Raw genomic sequence first — 20901 nt, forward strand, 5'->3', positions numbered from 1 at the left:
CGGAAAAAAAAAGCCTACAAAGTGTTGTACTGGACAATGCATAGCTTCAACGCCCATGTGGGCGGCACTTGATTAGCGAGCACATGGCTCGATATGCCGGGAAAAAAAAAGGCGTCTGGTCCATACACAACACCCGAACACACGCCCAACATCAACCACAAGCTCCACGGAAGTTTTGTATTTTCTTGTTGACCTGCCCATCACTCAACCCGATAAAGAATAACCCGCCAATCGAGGCCAACCGGGAGCAAGCGCTGAAGAGAAAGCAGAAAGGAAACAAATCTTGACATAATCACGGAAGTTGTATTGATGTATCTTTGGAAAATAATTTACCAGTAAGGGAGAAGCTATCATTACTGAACAACCTGTAGGTGTGTTCGAAAAGCTCGTCAGTCTGCGTGACTCCAAGTGTAGACTCGTATGTCGATGACGGCAGAAAGAGTAATGGATCAACTGGCAGAGACAAAGGCGCTTAGGAAACGGAGCAATCAAACCTTTTCCCGCAAGGAGCCCATCCACTGCACCAGACTGACGCTCTGGTCCGCACGGTCTTCCACCAACATCGTCTGCGCCCATAAGCGGAGCCCCGGTTCGCCGTCTTCCTTGACCACATACAGGTGCGGCACCACAATGCTGCCCACCCCCTTCGACCGGTGATCCCGGCTCTTCTCGATCACCGCACGCACCCGCTGGCTGAACTCGTTGTCCAAGTCCGGCAGGTTCTGCTTGCCCACCCGGAGCTGCGATCGGTCTGCCAGCCCAAATACATCCTCGATCAGCTGAGGCACCGCATCGCGTCCGACCCACAAGAACTGCGTCTGGCCATCGTCGATGAGGTAGAGGCCATACGGAACCACCCGCTCGGACGACAGGTTGACTGGAGGAGGGAGGACAATTTCGCCGGTCTGCTCATCGGGCAACCCAGCGTTGTCCGGCATGTCGTGGAGGGAATACATCTTCGGGTAGATGTATTGGATGAGGAGAGGAAGGGGAAGCGTAGAGAGCATGCAGAGAGCCGCAGAGCGCATATCCGTGGGGATCTGGGCAGATTTGCGAAGGCCGAGCTAATCGAGAATCAGATGCTGATGGGAAACTGAGTGGGCACGAGAGAAAACTTACATTCTTGATCATGGCAAGGAAAAGAACGGGGAGTGCTCTCAGGTTAGCAGGGAACTGGAGACCACCGCCGCTCACACTTCCACCGGCCAACTCCTTCCGGTAGGTGGAGAGCAACTCCACGGCCTTGGCCTGGAGGGCGTCCCGGGCAGGTTCCAGACCGCTTCCCAGAGCCCGCTCGACGGCCTTGTGGCTGAAGTAGGTTGCGACTGCTTGCTGGTCCGCCGAGGCGAAGACGTCAGCCAGGTTTTGGGTGGTGGGAAGCGCCAGAGTCAAAACGCGGATTCTTCTCTCGCCGTTGCAAGTGGTGTGGAGGACGGCGGTCTGCAAGCAGACAACAGGTTTCGTGACTGTCTCATCGATGGCAACCTCAACCACATACGCCTGATCGCGGGGAAACGCGGGGAAAGCGCAGAGATCGGAACTGCGGTTGAAGAAGTTTCCGTAGAAAGTGTTCATGCGGAGGCCGGTGGTAGCGCGGACACGGAGCACAGCCTCCAGACCAATCTCAGACGAAAGGTATTCGGAGAACTCGCGGGCGAATTTAATCGCATCTTCTGGGCGAGCGGCGTTCCAGCCCGGATAGAAGTACGTTTGTCCACCAGTGTACCGGGGTAGGTTGCTGAGAGACGCAACGTCCTGGTATTGAGAAGAGAACAAGAACATGTCGACAGAGACCTGTGCCTTGGAGCATTCCACGGCAAAGCTCTTATAAAAGCTGTTCGCTGTTTGCAGAAGAGCATTCTCCTTGCTGGTGCCAAGGACCTTCTTGTCTTCTCTCATGGTGAGAGCGCCGTGGCCGATGTTAGGCAGAGAAGAACTAAGCACGGTCATCTTACCGCCCACAGGAGAGATCAGTTTGTAACCAGCGCGCAGAGCGGACCCCATGGCGCAGCCGTTGCTCTGGGTATTCTGGAACATCTCCTGCAGCTTGTCGAGGAACGACTCGATGTTCTCCCGGCATTCGCTCAAGGTCACCAGAAGATCACCCGGAATGGGCAAGAAAGGCTCGTCCAGGTCACTGACAACCAGCATTCTAGGGTCAGAGTTGTCCGACCCATCCCGAGGGATGCTGAAGTAGTGGAGGCTGGAGTCAACCGCGATGAAGCCGAGTCGGGTGCGACGGTCGGCGTTCGGGATCCGATCGAGACTTTCCTTGATGCACCGTGCACTTGTCGCGAGCAGACCATTGGTGACCGAAGCATAGCTGACATCGATCAAGAACAGATAAACTAGCGGCTGAGGGGGGCGAACCATGTACTCCTGAGGGGCGACAAATTCCACGACCGAATGGTTGAGATCAGCCCTCAGCGACCGGTCCGCAGGCTTCTGGAGAGCAGTATCCCAATCGAAGGCTTGAGGTACGTCATTAGTCAGGTTGCACATGTTACAACGCCAGCGGTGTCCATGGTCGAGGAATGTGACGAAGGGGTTGATATAGGAGCGGCAGCGTCGGCAACGGGAGATGACCTGATCGGGAATGACTGGGATGGGATCTTCGGAGTCATGCAGCGCTGCATATGGCTGGATGACGAGCGCAAAAGGCAGCTTGGACTTCTTCAGGAGCGAGTGCGTCGTAGGAACCGCATTCAACGTGGAGCGAACGTATTTCGGGGGGCAATTGGCATACGGAGAGGGGTAAACGCTGGTCTAATGAGTGAAGTTAGTGTTTCCCGTCCGTGATAAGGAAATCGGCCATGGACACTTACACCCGGCGGCAGAACGATAGGAGGCGGGGGGTAGTCGAGTTCGGCAACGTTGAACGGCTGAGTGAGGAGGTCGGTAGGATAGAGCTGGTTGAGAGGGACTGCCCGCGGAGCCTGGGGGGCTTGAGCCACGGGCTGCGGCGGCATCAAGTGTGGATCGGTGACTCCCATAGCACCGAACTGCTGGGTCATCTGTGCGACTGGCGGGGAGGCGGGCGCCCCGTAAGCCGGGGCAGCAGCGTGCATCTGAGTAGGGTCTGCGTAGGCCGGTTGCTGGTATCCCGCAGCAGCTGGTGCTTGCGCCGGGTAAGCTCCATAGCTACCACCGCCCGGTAACTGGCCTCCTAAGGCAGCATTGGCACCGGAGCCAAAGTCGAAGGCTTCGCCTGCATATTGTCTCTTCTTTCGTGCGCCAGCTTGCCCTTGCCCCGCGGGCTGTTGTTGCTCAGGAGTTCCGTAACCGACAGGCTGACCGTACCCTTCTTGGGGCGGATAACCCCCCTGTGGTGCTGCCATGGAGGTCGGCTGTGATTTATGACTGTAGGCGGTTGTAGGTGTGCGGGATGGTTTGCGAATCGTTGCAAGGTCACTATATTAGGGGCGGTGGTCAGTCAGTCAACAATTTGAAACAAAGTGGGAGAGTTCAGGGAGGGGAACGGAGAGCGACTGGGTACCAATGACCGGGGATAGATTCACCAAACCGCACGGGTTGGAGAGGCTCTGAGAGTCAAGCAGGAGAACACGTCGAGGTGAGACTCCAGCAAGAAAGGGTGAAATGCAACCAGGAGAAGATAGGTGGTTAGTTGCGTTAATGTCAAAGGCACAGCGTAATTAGGTAGGTAGGTAGAGTCGAGTTGGTAGTGCAGTGATCAGTGCAGTGGACAGTGGATGGTGTACGGTGGCCTTTGCGGCTGCCGCCAACCGGCCAATCAGCACCTCACCGCATCCGAGCCCGACTTGCTCTTTTACAACATCCATCATCATGTTCAACCTTGCCTTTTAGGTAGTTATACTTACAATGCCAATTCGAGGGGAAATTCTCTCTAAAACCCGTACTCTCGAGATGCTCTACAATCTGTACCTTACTGTAATAATCATTATTAGGGTCGACATTCAGCAAAACTGTGGATGTCTCCTGCAAGCTGTGTGATATGGCAGAATGATCTCATACTAACTCAGGGAAGTCATTAGTGGCTAAAAAGATTTCCTCCTGGACATGGGGTATCGCTACCATGGATTGATTAGTCCGAAGTTATACTTGTCTACTAAACATAAATGACCTTTGCTGCTTGTCACTTTCGGCATCTCCCTGCCTTACTTCGTATCCAGGGGTTCTGTCTTTCTAATGTGAATACTATATACATATCAAACGCAATGGTTGGCAGATGCATATTGCGATCGGCTATCTATGGCAGAAATGGCATACAGGGGTGACTACTAGGTAGGTATCAAATTCAAGAACACCATCGGGATTGGAGTGTGTCAAGTACTAAGTACAGATAATTATACCTTATCCTCAATCACGTACCAGTTGTAGGTCCCACATGTGCAGGCGGGAAGAAGAACAGGCAGGGAGAACGTGGGCGTGGTTGCCGTGCCAACAGCGCTGACCGCTGGCAGTCGCACCACAACGAGGCTATCCCTGTCGCTTTCGCCAATTCGAGCTCATCTCGTCATCAACGGCCCTTCGAACACCACGAGCACGCCCGGGTGCAAACTTCACGTTCGATCAATTTGTTTGCTGCGTTTTGCTGTTGTCAACGAGAGTCAATTGAGCAACTTTTGTACTGGTTGTACTGGAATCTACCGACCTAATATTGCGACGTTGAGCGACAGTCCCGGTTCTTGCGCCCACCCAACTCATATTTAATGACTTTAATACCCACGCCTTCAAGGTTCGAAGCATAATTGGTCGACACGGTCAGTTCAAAGGGCACGAACAACCTGGATAAGCACGAATTATTGGTACCATACAATATTTGAGTTTGGAAATCAGTGTACTCTGGCTGTGCTGGCACATAACCAATAATTCACAATGAGTGTTCGGGTCGTCGCACGTATTCGACCTCTGCTCAAGTCGGAGCGCGACTTAGACGTCATCCTTCGCACTGGCCCGTCTGCCCACGGTGCCGACAAGAAGACTACCACACAAGAGAAAGGAGCATTGGCAACACTGAGGGATAGGGATACTGTAGTACGGATCCCGAACCCAAAGAATGAGAGCGAAGAGTACTCTTTCCAGTTCAATGCTGTCTACGAGGCGGAAGCCACACAGCAGGAGCTGTATGAGGCCGAGGGTGAGTGTTGGGAGTCCAAGTCATGGAATATGCCTGTCTGATTCAATGCGCAGTCGCACCAACCGTCAAGCACCTCTTCAACGGTTTCGATGTCACACTTTTCGCATACGGAGTTACGGGGACAGGGAAGACGCACACCATGCGAGGCGGCAAAAGCCTGGTTGACAGAGGCGTCATTCCTCGTCTCCTCAGCAGCATATACAGGCGCAGCCGGAAAATGGAGAAGGAAAGCGGTGGCGAAACCACGGTCAACGTCTCTTTGAGTTATTACGAGATCTACAACGACAAGGTCTTCGATCTGTTCGAGCCTCCAGAAAAGAGAACATTGGCAGGCCTCCCCCTCCGTGATAATGGAGGCAAGACTGTAGTTGTCGGCCTGACGGAGAGACCATGCCACAACCTCAAGGAATTTGAGACCTTGTATGACCAGGCGAACATCAACAGATCGACGTCTGCCACCAAGGTGTGTTCCCATGCTTTTCACTAGGAAGCTTAATTGCTCACTTCGCTACAGCTAAATGCCCACTCATCACGCTCTCACGCCATCCTCTGTGTGCGCGTAACAGTGAGCACTGGCGAAAAAACCTGCGTCAGCACTGCGTCGGCCATTGATCTTGCCGGCTCGGAGGACAACCGTCGGACTGACAACGATAAGGAGCGCATGGTCGAATCTGCCAGTATCAACAAGAGTCTATTTGTGCTCGCCCAGTGTGTGGAAGCGATCAGCAAGAAGCACTCCAGAATTCCATACCGCGAATCGAAAATGACTCGGATCCTCTCCTTGGGACAGAACAATGGGCTGACGGTCATGATCTTGAATCTCGCCCCTGTCAAATCCTATCACCTCGATACAATCAGCTCCCTTAACTTCGCCAACCGAACGAAGAAGATTGAAGTGCGCGAAGTGGAGAACGAACCCATCTTCAAGGGACCTCCCAGGCCGGTGGCACGGCCTTCAATCATGGGCACGCTGCGCCAACCCTTACGCCCTCTGACTGCATCCGTCAATGTAAATTTGACCACAACGGCAGCCAAAGACGCTGCAAACCCTGGCGAAAAGCCCCTGAAAGCATTTCACGTCTACTCCGACAAGTCACAACCGCGCTTCTCCACCCAGCTCAAGAAGCCCGATTTGCCGAAGCGCACATCTCTCAGCGCCGATACCACTGCTCGAATCACGAAACAGCCCATGCGTCTCGCACAATCGACTCACCAGCAGCCCCCGAAGCAATTCGAGGATTTCTCAGCCGCGAGGATTGAGGAGATGGTTGAGAGAAAAGTCGAGGAAATTCTCGCTGTGCGAGCGGTCAGCGAGCAGTCACGGCAAACGCAAGTTCGCGAGCTCAATGAGCAAGTGCAACGCCGCTTGGAGCTTCTCGAGCAACGGATTGAGGGATCGGAAGATGCGCGAGCAGAGGGTCTATCATACCTTCTCATGGCCAAACAGCACCAAGGTCGTGGTGAGGACAATTTCGCTCTCAAGATGTATCAATTGGCACTTCCATTCTTTCCCAACAACGAGAAGCTAGCTCGGAAGATTGCCAACCTGAAGGAACGCATCCACGGCAAATCCCACACGGAAACCCCAGCTGTCGACACGACTAGCAGCGCCGTTAATTCTCATCCCAGCAAGCGCGACTTCGGAAGCATGCTGTCCCTCAAGAAGCAACCCGCCGCCAAAGCAACTCTCAAACGCACCAACGCAGAGGACTCTGACGCAGACTACGAGCCTGTCGACGACGAAGATACCCAGCAAGTAGTGAATCAAGACGAAGAGATCGAGGAAATCGAGGTCGACCTCGAAGAAATCGCCCATGCCCGTCGGCGGAAGCGCACCCGCACGAAAACGCCCATCGATATGGCCGAAGAATTCGAGCCTCCATCCCCACGAACCATCCACCTCCTCTCAATCATCAACTCCCGTGATGTGAGTCAGATCAAGCTCCTGAAAGGCGTGGGGGTCAAAAAGGCCGAGGCCATCGTCGACTGTCTCTGCGAGATGGATCAGCATGTCGAGAGCCCGGGGCTGGAGCAAGAGCAAGCCGCAGCAGCTCAAGTGCACATCCACAGTCTCGCAGAGTTGAGCAAGTTGAAGGGAGTGGGGATGAAGAGTGTTCAGAGCATGCGCAATGGCGTTTTGGTATAGAAGACTTCTTCCGCTTTTTCTTCAAAGCGGTATTTGGAATTCCCTATGAGAAGGCAGGATGTGCCATCTGAGTTCTGCAGTTTGTGTGTCCGCTTTTTGTTTCTTTTGCATTTGCACATATGCATTTTTGGCATGAGCCATCATTGACCCCATCAAGCGAGGGCGTTATTCTGGAGTTGATTTGGTGATAGGAGTTCGAGGGAAGAATTTTGAGTTATATGATTGAAATTACTTTACCATTCTTGATTAGGAGATATACTCAATCTTAAACAACACATACACTAACAATATGATGATTCGACAGACATTTTGATCCCGTACCGTCTATGAATCCCTTTTTCTCCCATTTGAATTAACCCGTCATTCTACCTTTCTCTCAACCAACTTTACCCCCCCCCCTGCCCCCAAAAAATTAAACCTTCCTCACCACCCTCCCCTCACTAATCCACAACTTGGCCAAGCAATAAAACACCACCCCGGAGAACATCACCACCGCACAGAAGACATTCAGCTTGAGATACGACCCGTGCAAGGGGTCCGGGAGCAGGGCGCCCGCGATCGGGGTGCCGGTCAGGGCGGCGAAGCTGACGAGGAAGAAGTACGTGCCGCTGCGGACGCCGATCTCGCGGATCTCGGAGATCTGGGCGACGAGCGCGGGGGCCAGGGAGACGGCGGTGCCCGAGCTGAAGCCGTACAGGGCGCTGAAGCAGATGGAGGGGACATTGCCGTGCGTGGGGAGCCAGAGGCCCAGCACGAGGACGACGGACAGGAACGTCATGAGGATCATCAGGTTGAAGCGGCCGAACAGGTCCGCTAGGTAGGGCGGGATGATGCGGCCTGGGGTGCTGTTTTTGTGTTCCACGAGGGTTAGTTGGGTTGGGTTGGGTTGGGTTGGGTTGGGTTGAGTTTGGGATGAAAGAGGGGGCTTTTTGAGGTTGGGGCAACGAACCTAGCGGCATTCATGATGGGGATCAGGTACGATGCCAGCGAGGCCGACATGCCGTTCTTCTGCGCCTGGCTGGGGATGAAGCTGAAGGGGAGGAACATGCCCCAGAAGAAGCAGAAGGTGCCGGCGGTGGTGAGCAGGAAGGGGACCTCGCGGAGGGGCCGCACGAAGTCGAGGAAGTGGAACGGCTTGCGGCGGTGCTGGAGCCGCGACTTCAGGGTGCAGTTGGCGATGACCAGGCAGAACAGGATCAGGAAGGCGCAGATGCGCACCGCCCAGCCGAAGTCGAGCTGGTCGAAGAGCCGGGTGAGCATGATCGGGAGGATGACGCCCCCCAGGCTGGCGCCGCTGGTGGCGATGCCGAGCGCGAGCGCGCGCCGCCGCCCGAACCAGGTGCTGATGGAGTTGATGCTGCAGTGGAAGAGCGCGCTGGTGCCGATCGGGCTGCACAGGCCCTGGGCGAGCAGGAACTGGTAGTACTCCGTGGAGATGGAGATCATCATGAGTCCGAAGACGTGGAAGAAGGTGCCGGCGAGCACGATGTATCGGGGTCCGAAGTTGTCGAAGAGGATCCCGACGAAGGGGCCCTGTCCCCTGGTCAGTTGCAAGGATGCGTATGGTTGGCGTAGAGAGAGTTAAAGTATATGGCATCTACGTACCCCGAAAAACATCATGAAGGTCATCAGAGACGTGACCCATGTCACAGTGCTGGTGGACTCGTCCTGCAACTGGTGTGTCTTGTAATAATCGATGAAAATGCCCATGCCTAATTTCGCTCATCAATAACAGACTTCACCCAGAGTGTGCTGCGAGCAGGAACTCACAGTTGACCCAGCCGAAGCTGACGAACATAGCGCAGAAGCCACCCAGAACAGTGAGCCAGGCCTCCATCCCACCATCTGGAGCTCCCTTGGGCCCTTGTGCCAGCTGCGTCGTGGCCGCGGCAGCGCCTATCTTCTCCACTGAATCGCTCGTGTTGCTGCTTCCTTCTTGCCCTGCCTCGAGAGGATGTTGTCGCCCGCTGACAAGCTCGTCCTTGTCAGCTTCAACGTCGACCTGCGTTGTTGTTGAAGTCGATCCATGGCTGTGATATAGTTCATTGATGTCTTCTGCGGGAAGCTCACTGGGAAGGTCAAACTCGTGCCGTTGCATGTTGTTCGTCATCTTTCTCAAGACTCGTGGTCTCGGGGGTCACGATTCTCGTATGTCCGACAGGTCACTCCAAGGTAGGAATATTCTTGTCAAGAACTGCCTTCTCAGCAAGAACGGTGATACAGGATGAGCCTCGATGAGAACGAGGCACCGGCACGGGCCGGAGATAAATTTTGAAATCGAACGGAGCCATTCGGGGGGATTTCGTCGCCATGGGGTGAGTTATTATCCCTTACGGGTCGGTTAGCTCATGAACGAGTCGTTCAAAACAATCCGTACCAAGGGGGGCTTGGCACAACAGAGAAGTCAGATATGATGAGCAAACCTTGATATGCCCGATCTATTGGAGCCCCTTGCAGGACCCTTGGTCCGGAATGATGTTCACCTCTTCCATACTTTTGCGCAACTGCTGCCCGTGTTTACTGTAATTCCTCATGAGCAAGTTCGAGAGATGAAGTGGCAGAAGTCAGGAAAAGGCAGCAGATGATCCAAGCGCGATCAGCAAGATATGGGATTCATGAAGAGAGTTTTGGCGTACGATCGGACGCATGCTGTCTATAGTACATTGAGCCTGCAATGAAAATGAACCCTCCAATAATTGAACTCGGACTTATGCAACGGAACAGGATAATTGAAACAGATTGCTTAACTCAATTGGCTCATTCCAGCTTCTCAAAAACCACCTTGCCATCCTTGGTGAGTCTGGCGACGCTCTGCGACGTGCCCTTTGCTTCTTGGAACAAGTCGTTCGCCGTCCGGGAGGGAACAGGGGCAGCATTCACCGCCTCCTCGGCTGCTTTCCGCGATGCTTCCTCCGCCGGTGTTGGAGGCTTCGCTGGGCCAATGGTCAATCCACGCGGAGCACTGGCAAGCTCGTTCACCTCGTGCTTCGTCAGGACCTCGTTGATGCGAGGCCCGCGGGTTTGAAGGAGAATAGTTGTAGGGCCGTCGAATTGAAGGAATAGCTAAACAGCATCAGCACTGGGCGCAATACAACTTGAGGGTGAGATCGATTGAGCATACCCTGTCACCCCAGATGGTCATTCGAGACCAGGTGCGAAGCCTGTGAACCAGCTTCATTGTAGACTTCCAAGTATCCGCTTCGGACATAGCTTGGAGGAACTTGGAATTCTGAATGTAGCTTTGAATGAAGGCAGGCAGGTTCTTAAGGCCCGGAACCTGAAGCTTCAATGTCGTAGACTTGAAACGGTAGGGACGAGGGGGGTTGGACGAGATAGTGTAAGCAACAACATTGCTTTTCGAGACCAGTTAGCTGAGCTTCTGCACAGTGGGTAGAATTGACAAGCATACCTGGGATGGACTATGTATTGCTCGCCGGCCTTGAGCTCGACCGAATACAGCTGGCCGTTGCCAACCAGAGCCAACAATCCTCTGCCAGTGACCTCAGAGCTACCCCAGTGGGCCAGGCTCTTCGCGAATTAGCTATAATCATAAGACCATGTGACGTTCCGGATGAGACGAACCAGGTTCGTGTTGATGGTGGGTCGAATGGAGAGCGAACGACCTGTCCAGGCAAGTAGCGCTCGCCTTTGAGCGACCATCCAGTCGACCGAGCCATTGAGGTGTACGACCGCAAAAGAGGTGTTTGGCGAGCGGACGGAGACCAGGGCCGTCACCGGGCTGGCGGAGGATATCTGCGCGGAAATTTAGCCCCAAACCCCTCGACTTATGGAGACAGATCAGACCTTTTGATAGAGGAACGGCACGCCGACAATAGCTCTTCGGAAAGGTTCAAGGACACTCAAGGTGGAAATCACCTGGTGGTATCAGATGTTAGAGGTAGCTCGTACGTGAGCAGATTGCGAAAGTTCCGGTATTTGCATACATTGTCTGCTTTCCCACTCAACCCAACCAACGTCCCTCGGCGAGTGTACAGATTCTGCGAAGCGGAAAGCGAAACCGACAGGAGCGAGTAGGGTGCGCCAATGACATCGAACCGAGCATCTATATCGATAGGAGTATATTAGCAAGGAGTTTCAGTGTGAACCGAGGGCTCCAATTGCCTGCACCGCATTGAATTGGATTTGCGACAAGACCTACCAGCGGATTCAGCTGATGTGGGAGTGCTGGACACAGGGAGATTGTCTCCATTGACCGCAGGCTGTTCCGCGGGCGCAGCGCGAATCTGGACGCCTCTGGTCTGGCATGCGCGGTGCAGCAAAGCTCCTTGTCGCGCCCGAGGGGGAGAAACACGAGTCCAGGACAGAGCCCGGACAGCTCCCCTCAAAGGTTGGCCTGTTGCCATGGTTGAAAGGGGAGTGTGTGAACCTGCGAAGAGAGGAGGAAATAACTGGGAGCTGAACGAGGATGCTTCGGCTCGTCCTTCACGGTAATCGCAGTAATTCTTCGCAGTTCCTGATCGGGGAAAGCGTTGCTCTGCGGCTTGGCACTCAATGACCGGCGTTCGACCACTTCTGCCCTGGTGCTTTTTGGTCTGCAGTTGAACGGCGGAAATGAGATCAAAGCCACTTGTAAGGGTAGAGATAACTCTGTTTACCTCAAGGATAAGCCTTCATCCCAACCAGGAGAAGTGTTGCATTGAGCTCTGGTGGTTCCTGTGCGCCAGACGGCTTCCCGCTGATGTCATACCGGTCTCACGCGTATAACTTCTGCGGTATAGTTAGCTCTAGTACGAGTTGGAGGAGTGGTTGTTATTCCTCCCCTGCCATTAAAAGACAAGGCTATTTGGTATTGTCTAATATGCATACATATCATGATCACTGCCTGCAATTGAGTGACCAAAGATAACATGGGTACGCGAGCTGAATTGTAAGCCCTGGCATCTTTGAAAAGAGGGATTCACGTGACTGGACCGAGATGGCTCAGGGAGCGCTCGCGGAATAGTCCGGACACGCACACCATTACTCCGGGGTACGCACCAAGCCACGTGATTCGACGTTTCTATCGGGGCCACTTTATCTGCACAGATAAGGTTGTGGAGACGCCCAAGGAGGACTGTCCATGTCTCCATGAAGGCGAATCGGCCCCGCAACTCGCTCATCTCATCACCGGCGCCCGTACAATGGAAATTAGCTAAGTAGACATTAGGCCGTGACCTGTACTGGGTTGAGGACTATGTTCTCCGTCCGATTCCTCTTGAGCGTTCTCCCCTTTGCCTAACTTCATAATGAAGCGAGCCGGGCGAATCGCTTGGACTAATGTTTGCCGTCGCGGTGCTCGCAGGTGTTTTGCTACGTCTCTACCCTCCACTTCTTGCTGTCGTCGAACCTCCCTTCAGTCAGCTCTGAGAACTACAGCAGTGCCGCGTCGAACGGTAATTTCGTCAGCGCAGTGGACATGCACCCCGAGAGTGTTTCCCACCTCGGGGGTCAAGTTGCTGGACCAGTCCGCTGAGCTTGACGAGGAGACACTGCCGAATTACCAACTCGAGAAATACTACCCAGTCACCCAGGGTGAAGCACTCAATGATCGGTATCAAACCCTTGCCAAACTAGGATACGGAGTCACTTCCACAGTTTGGCTGGCGAAAGACTTGGTGTATGTGCAGCTGATTCATATGACCCTGATGATAACGGAGATCCTAATAGTATGCTTCAAACCAGTGTATCGACATATGTGGTTTTAAAGGTCTACATCACGGGCCAGAACCGGGACCTTGAGCGAGAACTAGACATTTACAAGCGCATTAATTCAATGGAAGCACAACACCCCGGGAAAAACTTCATTCGTAAACTTCTCAACTATTTTTATCTCCAGGGCCCTCATGGCTGTCACGCCTGTCTTGTTCACGAGCCTCTCGGAATGACTGCAGATTTTCTAGTAAGGGTGGCTCCTCGGAACGAAAAAACCCTTGATTTCATGAAGCCTGCTATCCGACAGCTACTCGTCGCCCTGGATTTCCTGCATTCAGAGTGCCATATCATCCATACAGGTTATATGCTTACCACCCCCCTTGAGGATCTTGAGTTACAGGCCTAGTGTTGGCACAGATCTCCAGCTGAAGAACCTACTACTTCCCGGCCCGGAGACAAGCCATCTTTTCCAATTCGAAGAGCGTGAAGTTGGAAACCCAACACCCCGAAAGAAGCTTAAAGATCGAACGATCTATAAGTCTTTAGGTTTTCTCTCTCCGGGCGGACTGCCAATTCTCGCTGATTTTGGAGAAGCTCGATTTGGCGATAAAAGGCAGAATGGCGATATTACGCCGATTGTTTATAGAGCTCCGGAAGTGATTTTAAGGTCGAGCTGGGACTATAAGGTAGATATATGGAATATTGCTATGGTTGTGAGTAGAACTATTCTTACATTTACTTATCATAAAAATGCTAATACTGGGGTATACTTAGGCCTGGGATATTGTCAGCTCTCGCACCCTGATCAATGGCAAAAATCCAGATGGCATATTTGATGATCGGGTCCATATAGCAGAACTGATTGCTCTGCTAGGCCCTCCACCCCCCGAATCCCGGGAACAGAGACACCTCAGCTCAGCCTTCTGGGATAAGTCGGGGAAGTGGAAGGAGGTTGCCTCTATTCCAGATATTACCCTCGAGAGCCTGGCCTCGGAGGTGGAAGGGGAAGGTAAAGAGGGGTTTTTTCGGTGGCTCCGAATGGCCTTGCAGTGGAACCCCGACGACCGGCCCACGGCTTTGGAACTCTTGTTCGACGAGTGGATGATGAAGGGACCTTGAAGTGAAGGGAGGGAGAAGCAAATAGCGCGGCTGAACAAGATCAATGACCGTTATACGGGCTTGAACCATTCTGCCGCTGGAGAGCAATCGATACCCTATCAGGTGTTCCATGGTCGACAAGACATTGGCAATGAGAACACACTAAGAATCTCCTCTTGACCGGCTCTGAGGTGATCTCGACCAGTAGGCAAATCGCAGCTAGCAGAACAGTTAGACGCGGCCGGTGAACAACTGGCTGGGAGAATTGGTTGAGATAATCTACGGGAAGCTAAGGTCGTGAGATTAACAACCATGAAAGATCGCAAGCCGAGAGGACCACACCCCTCAAGCCAGGCCGGCCGCTGGGCGACCCAGCTCAGCGTCAGTGTAGCATGTTCCTAAGTGCCAGGGAGAGAAACTCCGCCAAGCCGAGTATTCGGCCCTCTTGACATCCTGCTCAACTTAATCAGGTAAGCCCGTGTGGGACTACAGAGCCACTGAGAACGACGACTCTGAGTTATGATAGGGTCTATCTGCTTAGCATTCGAAGGGCCGTGCCTCTGGGGAATCGAATCGATCCGTATCGGAACGATCAGTGGATCCAATCCACCCTAATAGATATCGACCATAGGCCCATGTGTTGGATGGCCAAAGACAAACAAGGCTGAGAGAGAATAGTGTTGTCCGGACATGGCTGTTTCCAAAGCTTACTTTATCTCCCGTTGCAGGGGCAGAAGACCGGAAGTTGTCAAACGGATGTACTGTACAAGTCATGCGATGGATACGGGAGAAGGGGCCGGTTCTTTCAAGTTCAGTGCAGTTTCGTCCTGATCGCTCTCCTCGTCGGACTCGGCGTTGCGATCAACAGGATTCATGCCGTCTGCATCTGCTTCCTTCTTCTCTTGCTTAGTATCTCTTTGCCAAAGTGCCCTCATCATTCACGCCCAGGGAGAGAGACAAATAGATGCCCGTGGACTGCACATCGTGTGGTCGGTGCTAACGTGGCCAACATTTCATCCGTGATTGGCATCGAGCGAACAGTCAAGTCAAGACAGATATTTGCAATCCCCATCGTAATCCCAAACCTCTTGTTCTGGATGTTGCTATGCGAAAGCCAGACCTTCCACTGTGCTTCGATGGGGGCGATATGCGAAGATCAGCCCGAGAGCAAGGCATTAGAAAAAGATCTGCTTCGAAAGCGCTGATGGATTGCTGGGGCGCTTGCTGGGGCACTCGAATGCTTATTACGCACTATACACCGGATTGTAAGAGCCATCAGCACACGCACCGGGCGCGCTCATGCCACGATCCCGGCTGCTGATCCCAGAGCGAAAGGCGGCGTTGACCTAAACCTATTCTGGAAATGGAAAGTCGACGCGGCGGGCAGTGTTCAATAGTAACCTTGAATTCCATTGACTACCGGAGATTGTCCAACAAGACCAAATCGGCGATGATTGCGCCAGATCTGCCTTTATTCGTGTCATTTAGTCTATCGGCTCGCATATAAAACTCCTTGATGATTGTCGTCAAACATCCATTGCCTCCTTGACCCTTCATAGCACTTCAAAAATCAAGATTCCCGATCTCCCCGCGCTCCCCCCCCCCCCCCCCCCCCCCCCCCCCCCCCCGCCGACGATTTCCTCCGAACCCGGCGGGTCCTCATTCACAAGCCGGCGGCGTCTCGCGCGGAGAACCCTTGTGCCTGTTTCTCTGTCCGACACTACAATGCGCCATTGAGAGCGGAGGAAGTCTTGAACATTTCCCGGTCATTGTGAAGATTGTTGACCGGCCACCATGCTGCCCAGGGCCGCCCGGTCGCCGTGCTGGCGTGTCCCGGGGCGCTTCGTATACCAGCGCCGATTTGTCACGCGCCCAACCTCATGGACCTCTGCTTTGTACGGAGTGCAACTCAGAGCCGTCTCGACATCCAGCGAATCCAACAGGAAACAAGTGTCTGCGAGCAAACCTCCCGCCTCGGAGAACCCTACCAGCCCAGCTGCGGTACAACCGGGAGCAGCGAATGCGACTCAGGCTTCCACGACAGCCCCCGAGAACCAGAATGCCACCACTACTCCCAAGAAGAAGGACTTGCTTAGCGAGGCCACGCTAGCGACCAAGGAACAAAGGAAAGCGGACTGGGCGATCATGAAGGAGATGACAAAGTATCTTTGGCCAAAGGTGGGAGGACTTGAATGCAAATGCGGCGGAGCTATCCGGAGCTGTGCTAATTAGATACGGAGCAGGACGATTGGGGAACAAAGCTTCGGGTTGGAAGCGCCCTATCTCTACTTATCGGGGCCAAGGTAAGTTGCAGGGGGAATGTTGGTCATGCAGACTGGTGTGCTGACCGGGCGCCCCCAGATCTTGAACGTTGAGGTACCCTTCTACTTCAAAAGCATTGTCGACTCGATGAATGTGGATTTCGCGACTGTAGGTGGTACAGCCTATACAGTTGCGGGCTCGATGATTATCGCCTGTAAGTCAGGATCTCGCCGCTCAATTGTCCAGGCCTAATCTTGAATTGCCAGACGGTGTCACGAGAATCGGTGCCACTGTGTTCCAGGAACTCAGGAATGCGGTCTTCGCCAGTGTTGCCCAAAAAGCGATCCGCAAGGTCGCGCGAAACGTCTTTGAACACCTACTACGCCTAGATTTGAACTTTCACCTCACGCGCCAAACCGGAGGATTGACGCGGGCAATTGACCGTGGTACCAAGGGTATCAGCTTCTTGCTGACTTCCATGGTGTTCCACGTCGTCCCTACCGCGCTGGAAATCTCCCTCGTGTGCGGGATTCTGGTATAGCATGGCCCGGTTTGTCTAATTGAATGTGCCAAGGTACTTACTAACCATGACGACAGACTTATCAGTATGGCTTCAAATTCGCGGCGATCACGGCTACTACCATGCTCGCATATTCGGCCTTTACCATTACCACCACCGCCTGGAGAACCAAATTTCGTAAGCAGGCCAACGCCGCCGATAATCGTGGTGCCACCGTTGCTGTAGACTCCCTGATCAACTACGAGGCCGTCAAGTACTTCAACAACGAGAGGTTTGAGGTTGCTCGCTACGACAAGGCGCTTAAGAATTACGAGGATGCTTCGATCAAAGTCACCACCTCCCTTGCATTCCTCAACTCTGGGCAGAACATGATCTTCTCCAGCGCCCTGGCGGCAATGATGTATCTCGCGGCCGACGGCGTGGCCACTGGCACTCTGACCGTTGGTGACCTGGTTATGGTTAACCAGCTTGTCTTCCAGCTCTCCGTCCCTCTGAACTTCCTCGGATCCGTGTACCGCGAGCTTCGCCAGTCACTGTTGGACATGGAAACGTTGTTCAATCTGCAAAAAGTCAATGTGAACATCATTGAGCGCCCCAACGCGAAGCCCCTGGTGCTGAACCAAGGGGGTGAGATCCGGTTCGAGAACGTCACCTTCGGCTACCACCCAGAGCGGCCGATCCTCAAGAACGCTAGCTTTACGATCCCTGCCGGTCAGAAATTCGCGGTCGTCGGGCCCAGTGGTTGCGGCAAATCAACCATTCTGCGCCTGCTGTTCCGCTTCTACGATGTCCAGGAGGGCCGGATCCTCATCGATGGGCAAGACATCCGTGACGTGACGCTCGAGAGTCTGCGCAAGGCCATCGGGGTGGTGCCCCAGGATACTCCCTTGTTCAACGACACGATCGAACATAATATCCGGTATGGGCAGATCGACGCAACCGATGAAGACGTCCGCAAGGCTGCCCGACGCGCCCATATCCACGAACTGATCGAGAAGCTACCCGATGGATACCAGACGGCTGTCGGAGAGCGGGGGATGATGATCTCCGGTGGTGAGAAGCAGCGACTGGCCGTCTCGCGGTTAATCCTGAAGGATCCCGAGCTTCTCTTCTTTGACGAGGCGGTAAGTATCATGCCTCTTCCTACCAGTAGACTCGCTTGTGCTAAAGGGTTGGGGCGCTAACGGATCACCCGAACCAGACCTCTGCATTGGACACCTACACGGAGAAGGCACTGTTGCAGAACATCAACAGTATTCTCAAGGAGAAGCGCCGCACGAGCGTCTTCGTGGCCCACCGATTGCGGACGATCTACGACTGCGACCAGATCCTGGTGCTGAAGGAGGGCCGTGTGGTGGAGATAGGTTCGCACCGCGAACTTCTGGAACAGAATGGCATCTATTCTGAATTGTGGAACAGTAAGTGGAGTTTGCTTTTTTTTTCTCCCATGCATCCGCCACCAAGCCATACGAACTCGTTTTGAGCGCTAACGTCCGCCACAGCACAAGAAATGTCTCTCACGGAAGAGCAGGGATCGGAAAGCGCAGAAGAGGAGGAAGTGGAGCAAGACGCTGGCCCGTCCTCCCCCCAGCGACAGAAGTGAGCTCGTGGGCGTACCTTTTTTTTGCTGGAGATCGGGCGACAAGAGATTAAGGTTTACGTAAATATACTTTTTAGATTTAGAAACACGACTCGCAGCTCAAGCGGTCGTTGAAAATCAGAATGAGTTTATGATCAACTAAAATGGTGCCAGCCTTCCCCTCTCTATCTAAGCCAAACCACCGGCGGGGGTTCCGATGGAGCTCCAGCATTTCGTAAGTTTGGGTCAGGGCTTTTAGTGTTGGAGATGAGAGCGTTAGGCACGGCTATTGAAAGTCGACCATGGATGATACCACTTGGCTGGGTACGCCAGTCTCGTTCTGGGGAGGGATACACATGAGGTAAATCTTCTCGTCTCGTTCTGGTCGCGTGTCTGGCAGCAGTAGTTGAACTACTACTCCGTAGGTATGCAGCAATAACTACCAACCAAACTATTGTCCGTTGTTGAAAAAGCATGTGTCGAAGAATCACCTGCCGATCCGACCGTTTCCGTCCATGGAACTGCAGGTGTCAACCCGGAAAGAGGCAACGCTAGTCAAGGAGGGACGGACCAGCACGTTTATCCTCCGCAAACAATCACAAAACAAGCATGCAGAAAGGAAAGGAGTTTTCTCGAAGATCGAGAAGATGGGGCGCTGGGATACTAGGTCAACTGCCAAGGGTGACTATGCGAATAGGTTCAAACCTTGCTGGTTGGTGTTCCAGCAATTGTGGCATTGTAGCGAGAGTGATTTGAGTTGTTGTGTCGTGTTGGTGTAATACTCATAGGTAATAGTGCTGGCTAGTGTTTCTAGTAATCTACTAGTCAGGGGTTGAAGAGGCAACACGGGCCATGAGGAAGACTGTGTGGTTTGCGGCTTTTGCCAACTGACCAAGAACTAAACCCAGTTCAACCCCTGGCTAACCCCACTATGGTTAGACCCAACCCACAACCCACGTTGTTGCAGTTGCAGTGCAGTTGCTTCCCTTCCTTGTCCGTCCGTCACTCTGCCGACACTCCCTCACTTTGTCCCGTCCAGACTCGCTCTCTTTCACTTCCGCTTCTGCTTCTTCTCTTCTTCTTCATTCTTCTTCCCCTCGTGGACTCGTCATAATCTCTTTCCCCCTCTTCTTCCCTTCCAACCCCACGTTCGTTCTCTGCTTATTTCCTTTCGGTTCCTCTTCCGTTCTTTCTAGTCCTTAGTCCTATAGTGTTGCCAATAATTCCCTCGAGTCTCAACCTAAACTAGTCTTATCAATTCCGCTTTAGTTCCGGAGCAGAGTCTCTCCTTGGGTGCCAATCTTCCGAGCCACCGCGTCTCCCTACTAAACTCCCACCAACTCCCACCAACTGAGCCACTAAAGCTATTAACCCTCCAATCGCACTTGCACTCGGCTACTTTGCTTGCTTCGACTTGCATCTAGCTCCCTTTCCCACCATCCACCATTTACCTTTATACCCCCCCCCCCCCTTCTCGCCTACCGCACCACTGCATAAACCAGCCTTCCCTCCTTCTCGTGCAGGTGCAGCTCAAGGCTCACTCAGATATATCGCTCGCTCAACTGCAACTTGGTCCCTTCATTAGAATTCATACAATCCTCCTCCCTTCGCCCCCAAACGTTAACGGCCCGATTCCGAACTAGCCGAACCACTCCTAACACAACTACACACACAAAAACACACAAAATGGGCTTCATTGAGAAGTTGCAAGCAAGTACGTTTCTCATCAACTCTTGATGGTCGCGCGGCAGCGCATGCCCCTGATCACCCCCGGACCCGATCGCTACCCCCGCAAAAGCAGCCCCATGCTAACAGAATGACTTCACAGAGCTGGAGCTTTACCGTCTAGAGCAGCGTTATGCTCGTCGCAAGCACCGGAGCACCTTCTCGGGCGTGCAGTATGTCGACGGCGAATACCATTACTCCAGCGGATCGAACTCCTCCACCGGCACTGTCTCCAAACAATCCACGGGAGGCTACTGGAAGCCCCCAACATGGGGATCATCCGGGGATTCGCGCTGGCGGTGATTCCGGCATCAAACCCGACCCGATTTAACGCACTGCCTCAATCCCATTTTGTTCGACCATTGATCCTCGACATAACGTCTCGTGTCAAGGATATGACGACTTGTCCTTCTTTGCTTCTTCATTCCATTCGTCGGGTCCAGCACCCAAGCGGGAGAAAAAGTCCATGGTTTTTCTTACCTTTGAAGCTTGCCTCGGATGTCTCGCCCATGATGCGATGAGGAGCGAGATTGGTTCGATCCATCTATCCACAAAGAATCGCACCGCGTGCGCTGGCTTATCTCGCTCCCGCGCAGTTGAAGTTTGGTCCATGGGTCATACAGGGACTTCCCATCTGCCGGTTCAATTGGCCTTTAACACTCTGTATCTCCTCGTGGCTATTTTCTGGAAGTCATATGCCACCATCTTGCTGACGCCTTTCATGCATGATCTGTTTCGACCATTGACTATGCTCCGTTGATTCTAGCCGCCGCTGTCTTGTTTCTGCTTCGGAGTTGTGA

General features: G+C 53.4%; 8 protein-coding genes across 8 annotated transcripts; 4 read left to right on the forward strand and 4 right to left on the reverse strand.

Moving 5' to 3' along the window:
- Positions 1-40: 40 nt before the first annotated feature.
- Positions 41-3688, reverse strand: BO95DRAFT_442514 (COPII subunit SEC24). Its single transcript, XM_025586442.1, has 5 exons — positions 3497-3688; positions 2826-3411; positions 1120-2766; positions 495-1064; positions 41-365 (listed from the first exon to the last, which is right to left on the reverse strand). Exons 2-5 carry the CDS (start codon positions 3336-3338, stop codon positions 354-356), a joined length of 2742 nt encoding a protein of 913 aa, XP_025442634.1. The 5' UTR covers positions 3339-3411; positions 3497-3688; the 3' UTR covers positions 41-353.
- An 814-nt stretch (positions 3689-4502) lies between these two features.
- BO95DRAFT_514212 (kinesin family protein) lies at positions 4503-7547 on the forward strand. Its single transcript, XM_025591663.1, has 3 exons — positions 4503-5119; positions 5173-5582; positions 5634-7547. Exons 1-3 carry the CDS (start codon positions 4858-4860, stop codon positions 7263-7265), a joined length of 2304 nt encoding a protein of 767 aa, XP_025442635.1. The 5' UTR covers positions 4503-4857; the 3' UTR covers positions 7266-7547.
- A 130-nt stretch (positions 7548-7677) lies between these two features.
- BO95DRAFT_362155 (putative MFS monocarboxylate transporter (Mct)) lies at positions 7678-9363 on the reverse strand (the record flags this gene model as incomplete). The annotated part of the gene is made up of 4 exons (XM_025582566.1): positions 7678-8110; positions 8215-8798; positions 8871-8977; positions 9036-9363. 4 exons carry the CDS (start codon positions 9361-9363, stop codon positions 7678-7680), a joined length of 1452 nt encoding a protein of 483 aa, XP_025442636.1.
- Positions 9364-9745: 382 nt separating this feature from the next.
- BO95DRAFT_124869 (AIM24 family protein) lies at positions 9746-11765 on the reverse strand. The gene is made up of 7 exons (XM_025580469.1): positions 11425-11765; positions 11210-11328; positions 11070-11141; positions 10848-11018; positions 10675-10793; positions 10387-10618; positions 9746-10328 (listed from the first exon to the last, which is right to left on the reverse strand). The coding sequence occupies exons 1-7, from the start codon at positions 11627-11629 to the stop codon at positions 10023-10025; spliced, it is 1224 nt and encodes a 407-aa protein (XP_025442637.1). The 5' UTR covers positions 11630-11765; the 3' UTR covers positions 9746-10022.
- Positions 11766-12511: 746 nt separating this feature from the next.
- BO95DRAFT_362173 (putative protein kinase) lies at positions 12512-14036 on the forward strand (the record flags this gene model as incomplete). Its single annotated transcript, XM_025582567.1, is given in 4 exon segments — positions 12512-12882; positions 12948-13310; positions 13324-13630; positions 13692-14036. The coding sequence occupies 4 exon segments, from the start codon at positions 12512-12514 to the stop codon at positions 14034-14036; spliced, it is 1386 nt and encodes a 461-aa protein (XP_025442638.1).
- Positions 14037-15671: 1635 nt separating this feature from the next.
- Positions 15672-18452, forward strand: atm1 (ATP-binding cassette Fe/S cluster precursor transporter ATM1). The gene is made up of 7 exons (XM_025584266.1): positions 15672-16193; positions 16259-16318; positions 16377-16491; positions 16544-16812; positions 16875-17921; positions 17999-18215; positions 18300-18452. The coding sequence occupies exons 1-7, from the start codon at positions 15810-15812 to the stop codon at positions 18398-18400; spliced, it is 2193 nt and encodes a 730-aa protein (XP_025442639.1). The 5' UTR covers positions 15672-15809; the 3' UTR covers positions 18401-18452.
- Positions 18453-18544: 92 nt separating this feature from the next.
- On the reverse strand, positions 18545-18980 carry BO95DRAFT_442519 (uncharacterized protein; the record flags this gene model as incomplete). Its single annotated transcript, XM_025586443.1, has 2 exons — positions 18948-18980; positions 18545-18897 (listed from the first exon to the last, which is right to left on the reverse strand). A coding segment is annotated over exon 2 (287 nt), but the record flags the coding sequence as incomplete, so codon positions are not given.
- A 1082-nt stretch (positions 18981-20062) lies between these two features.
- On the forward strand, positions 20063-20404 carry BO95DRAFT_362457 (uncharacterized protein; the record flags this gene model as incomplete). The annotated part of the gene is made up of 2 exons (XM_025582581.1): positions 20063-20090; positions 20205-20404. 2 exons carry the CDS (start codon positions 20063-20065, stop codon positions 20402-20404), a joined length of 228 nt encoding a protein of 75 aa, XP_025442641.1.
- Between the last annotated feature and the right edge of the window lie 497 nt (positions 20405-20901).

Source organism: Aspergillus brunneoviolaceus, assembly GCF_003184695.1.
Source record: "Aspergillus brunneoviolaceus CBS 621.78 unplaced genomic scaffold BO95scaffold_31, whole genome shotgun sequence".
In the NCBI taxonomy this organism is placed as follows: domain Eukaryota; kingdom Fungi; phylum Ascomycota; class Eurotiomycetes; order Eurotiales; family Aspergillaceae; genus Aspergillus; species Aspergillus brunneoviolaceus.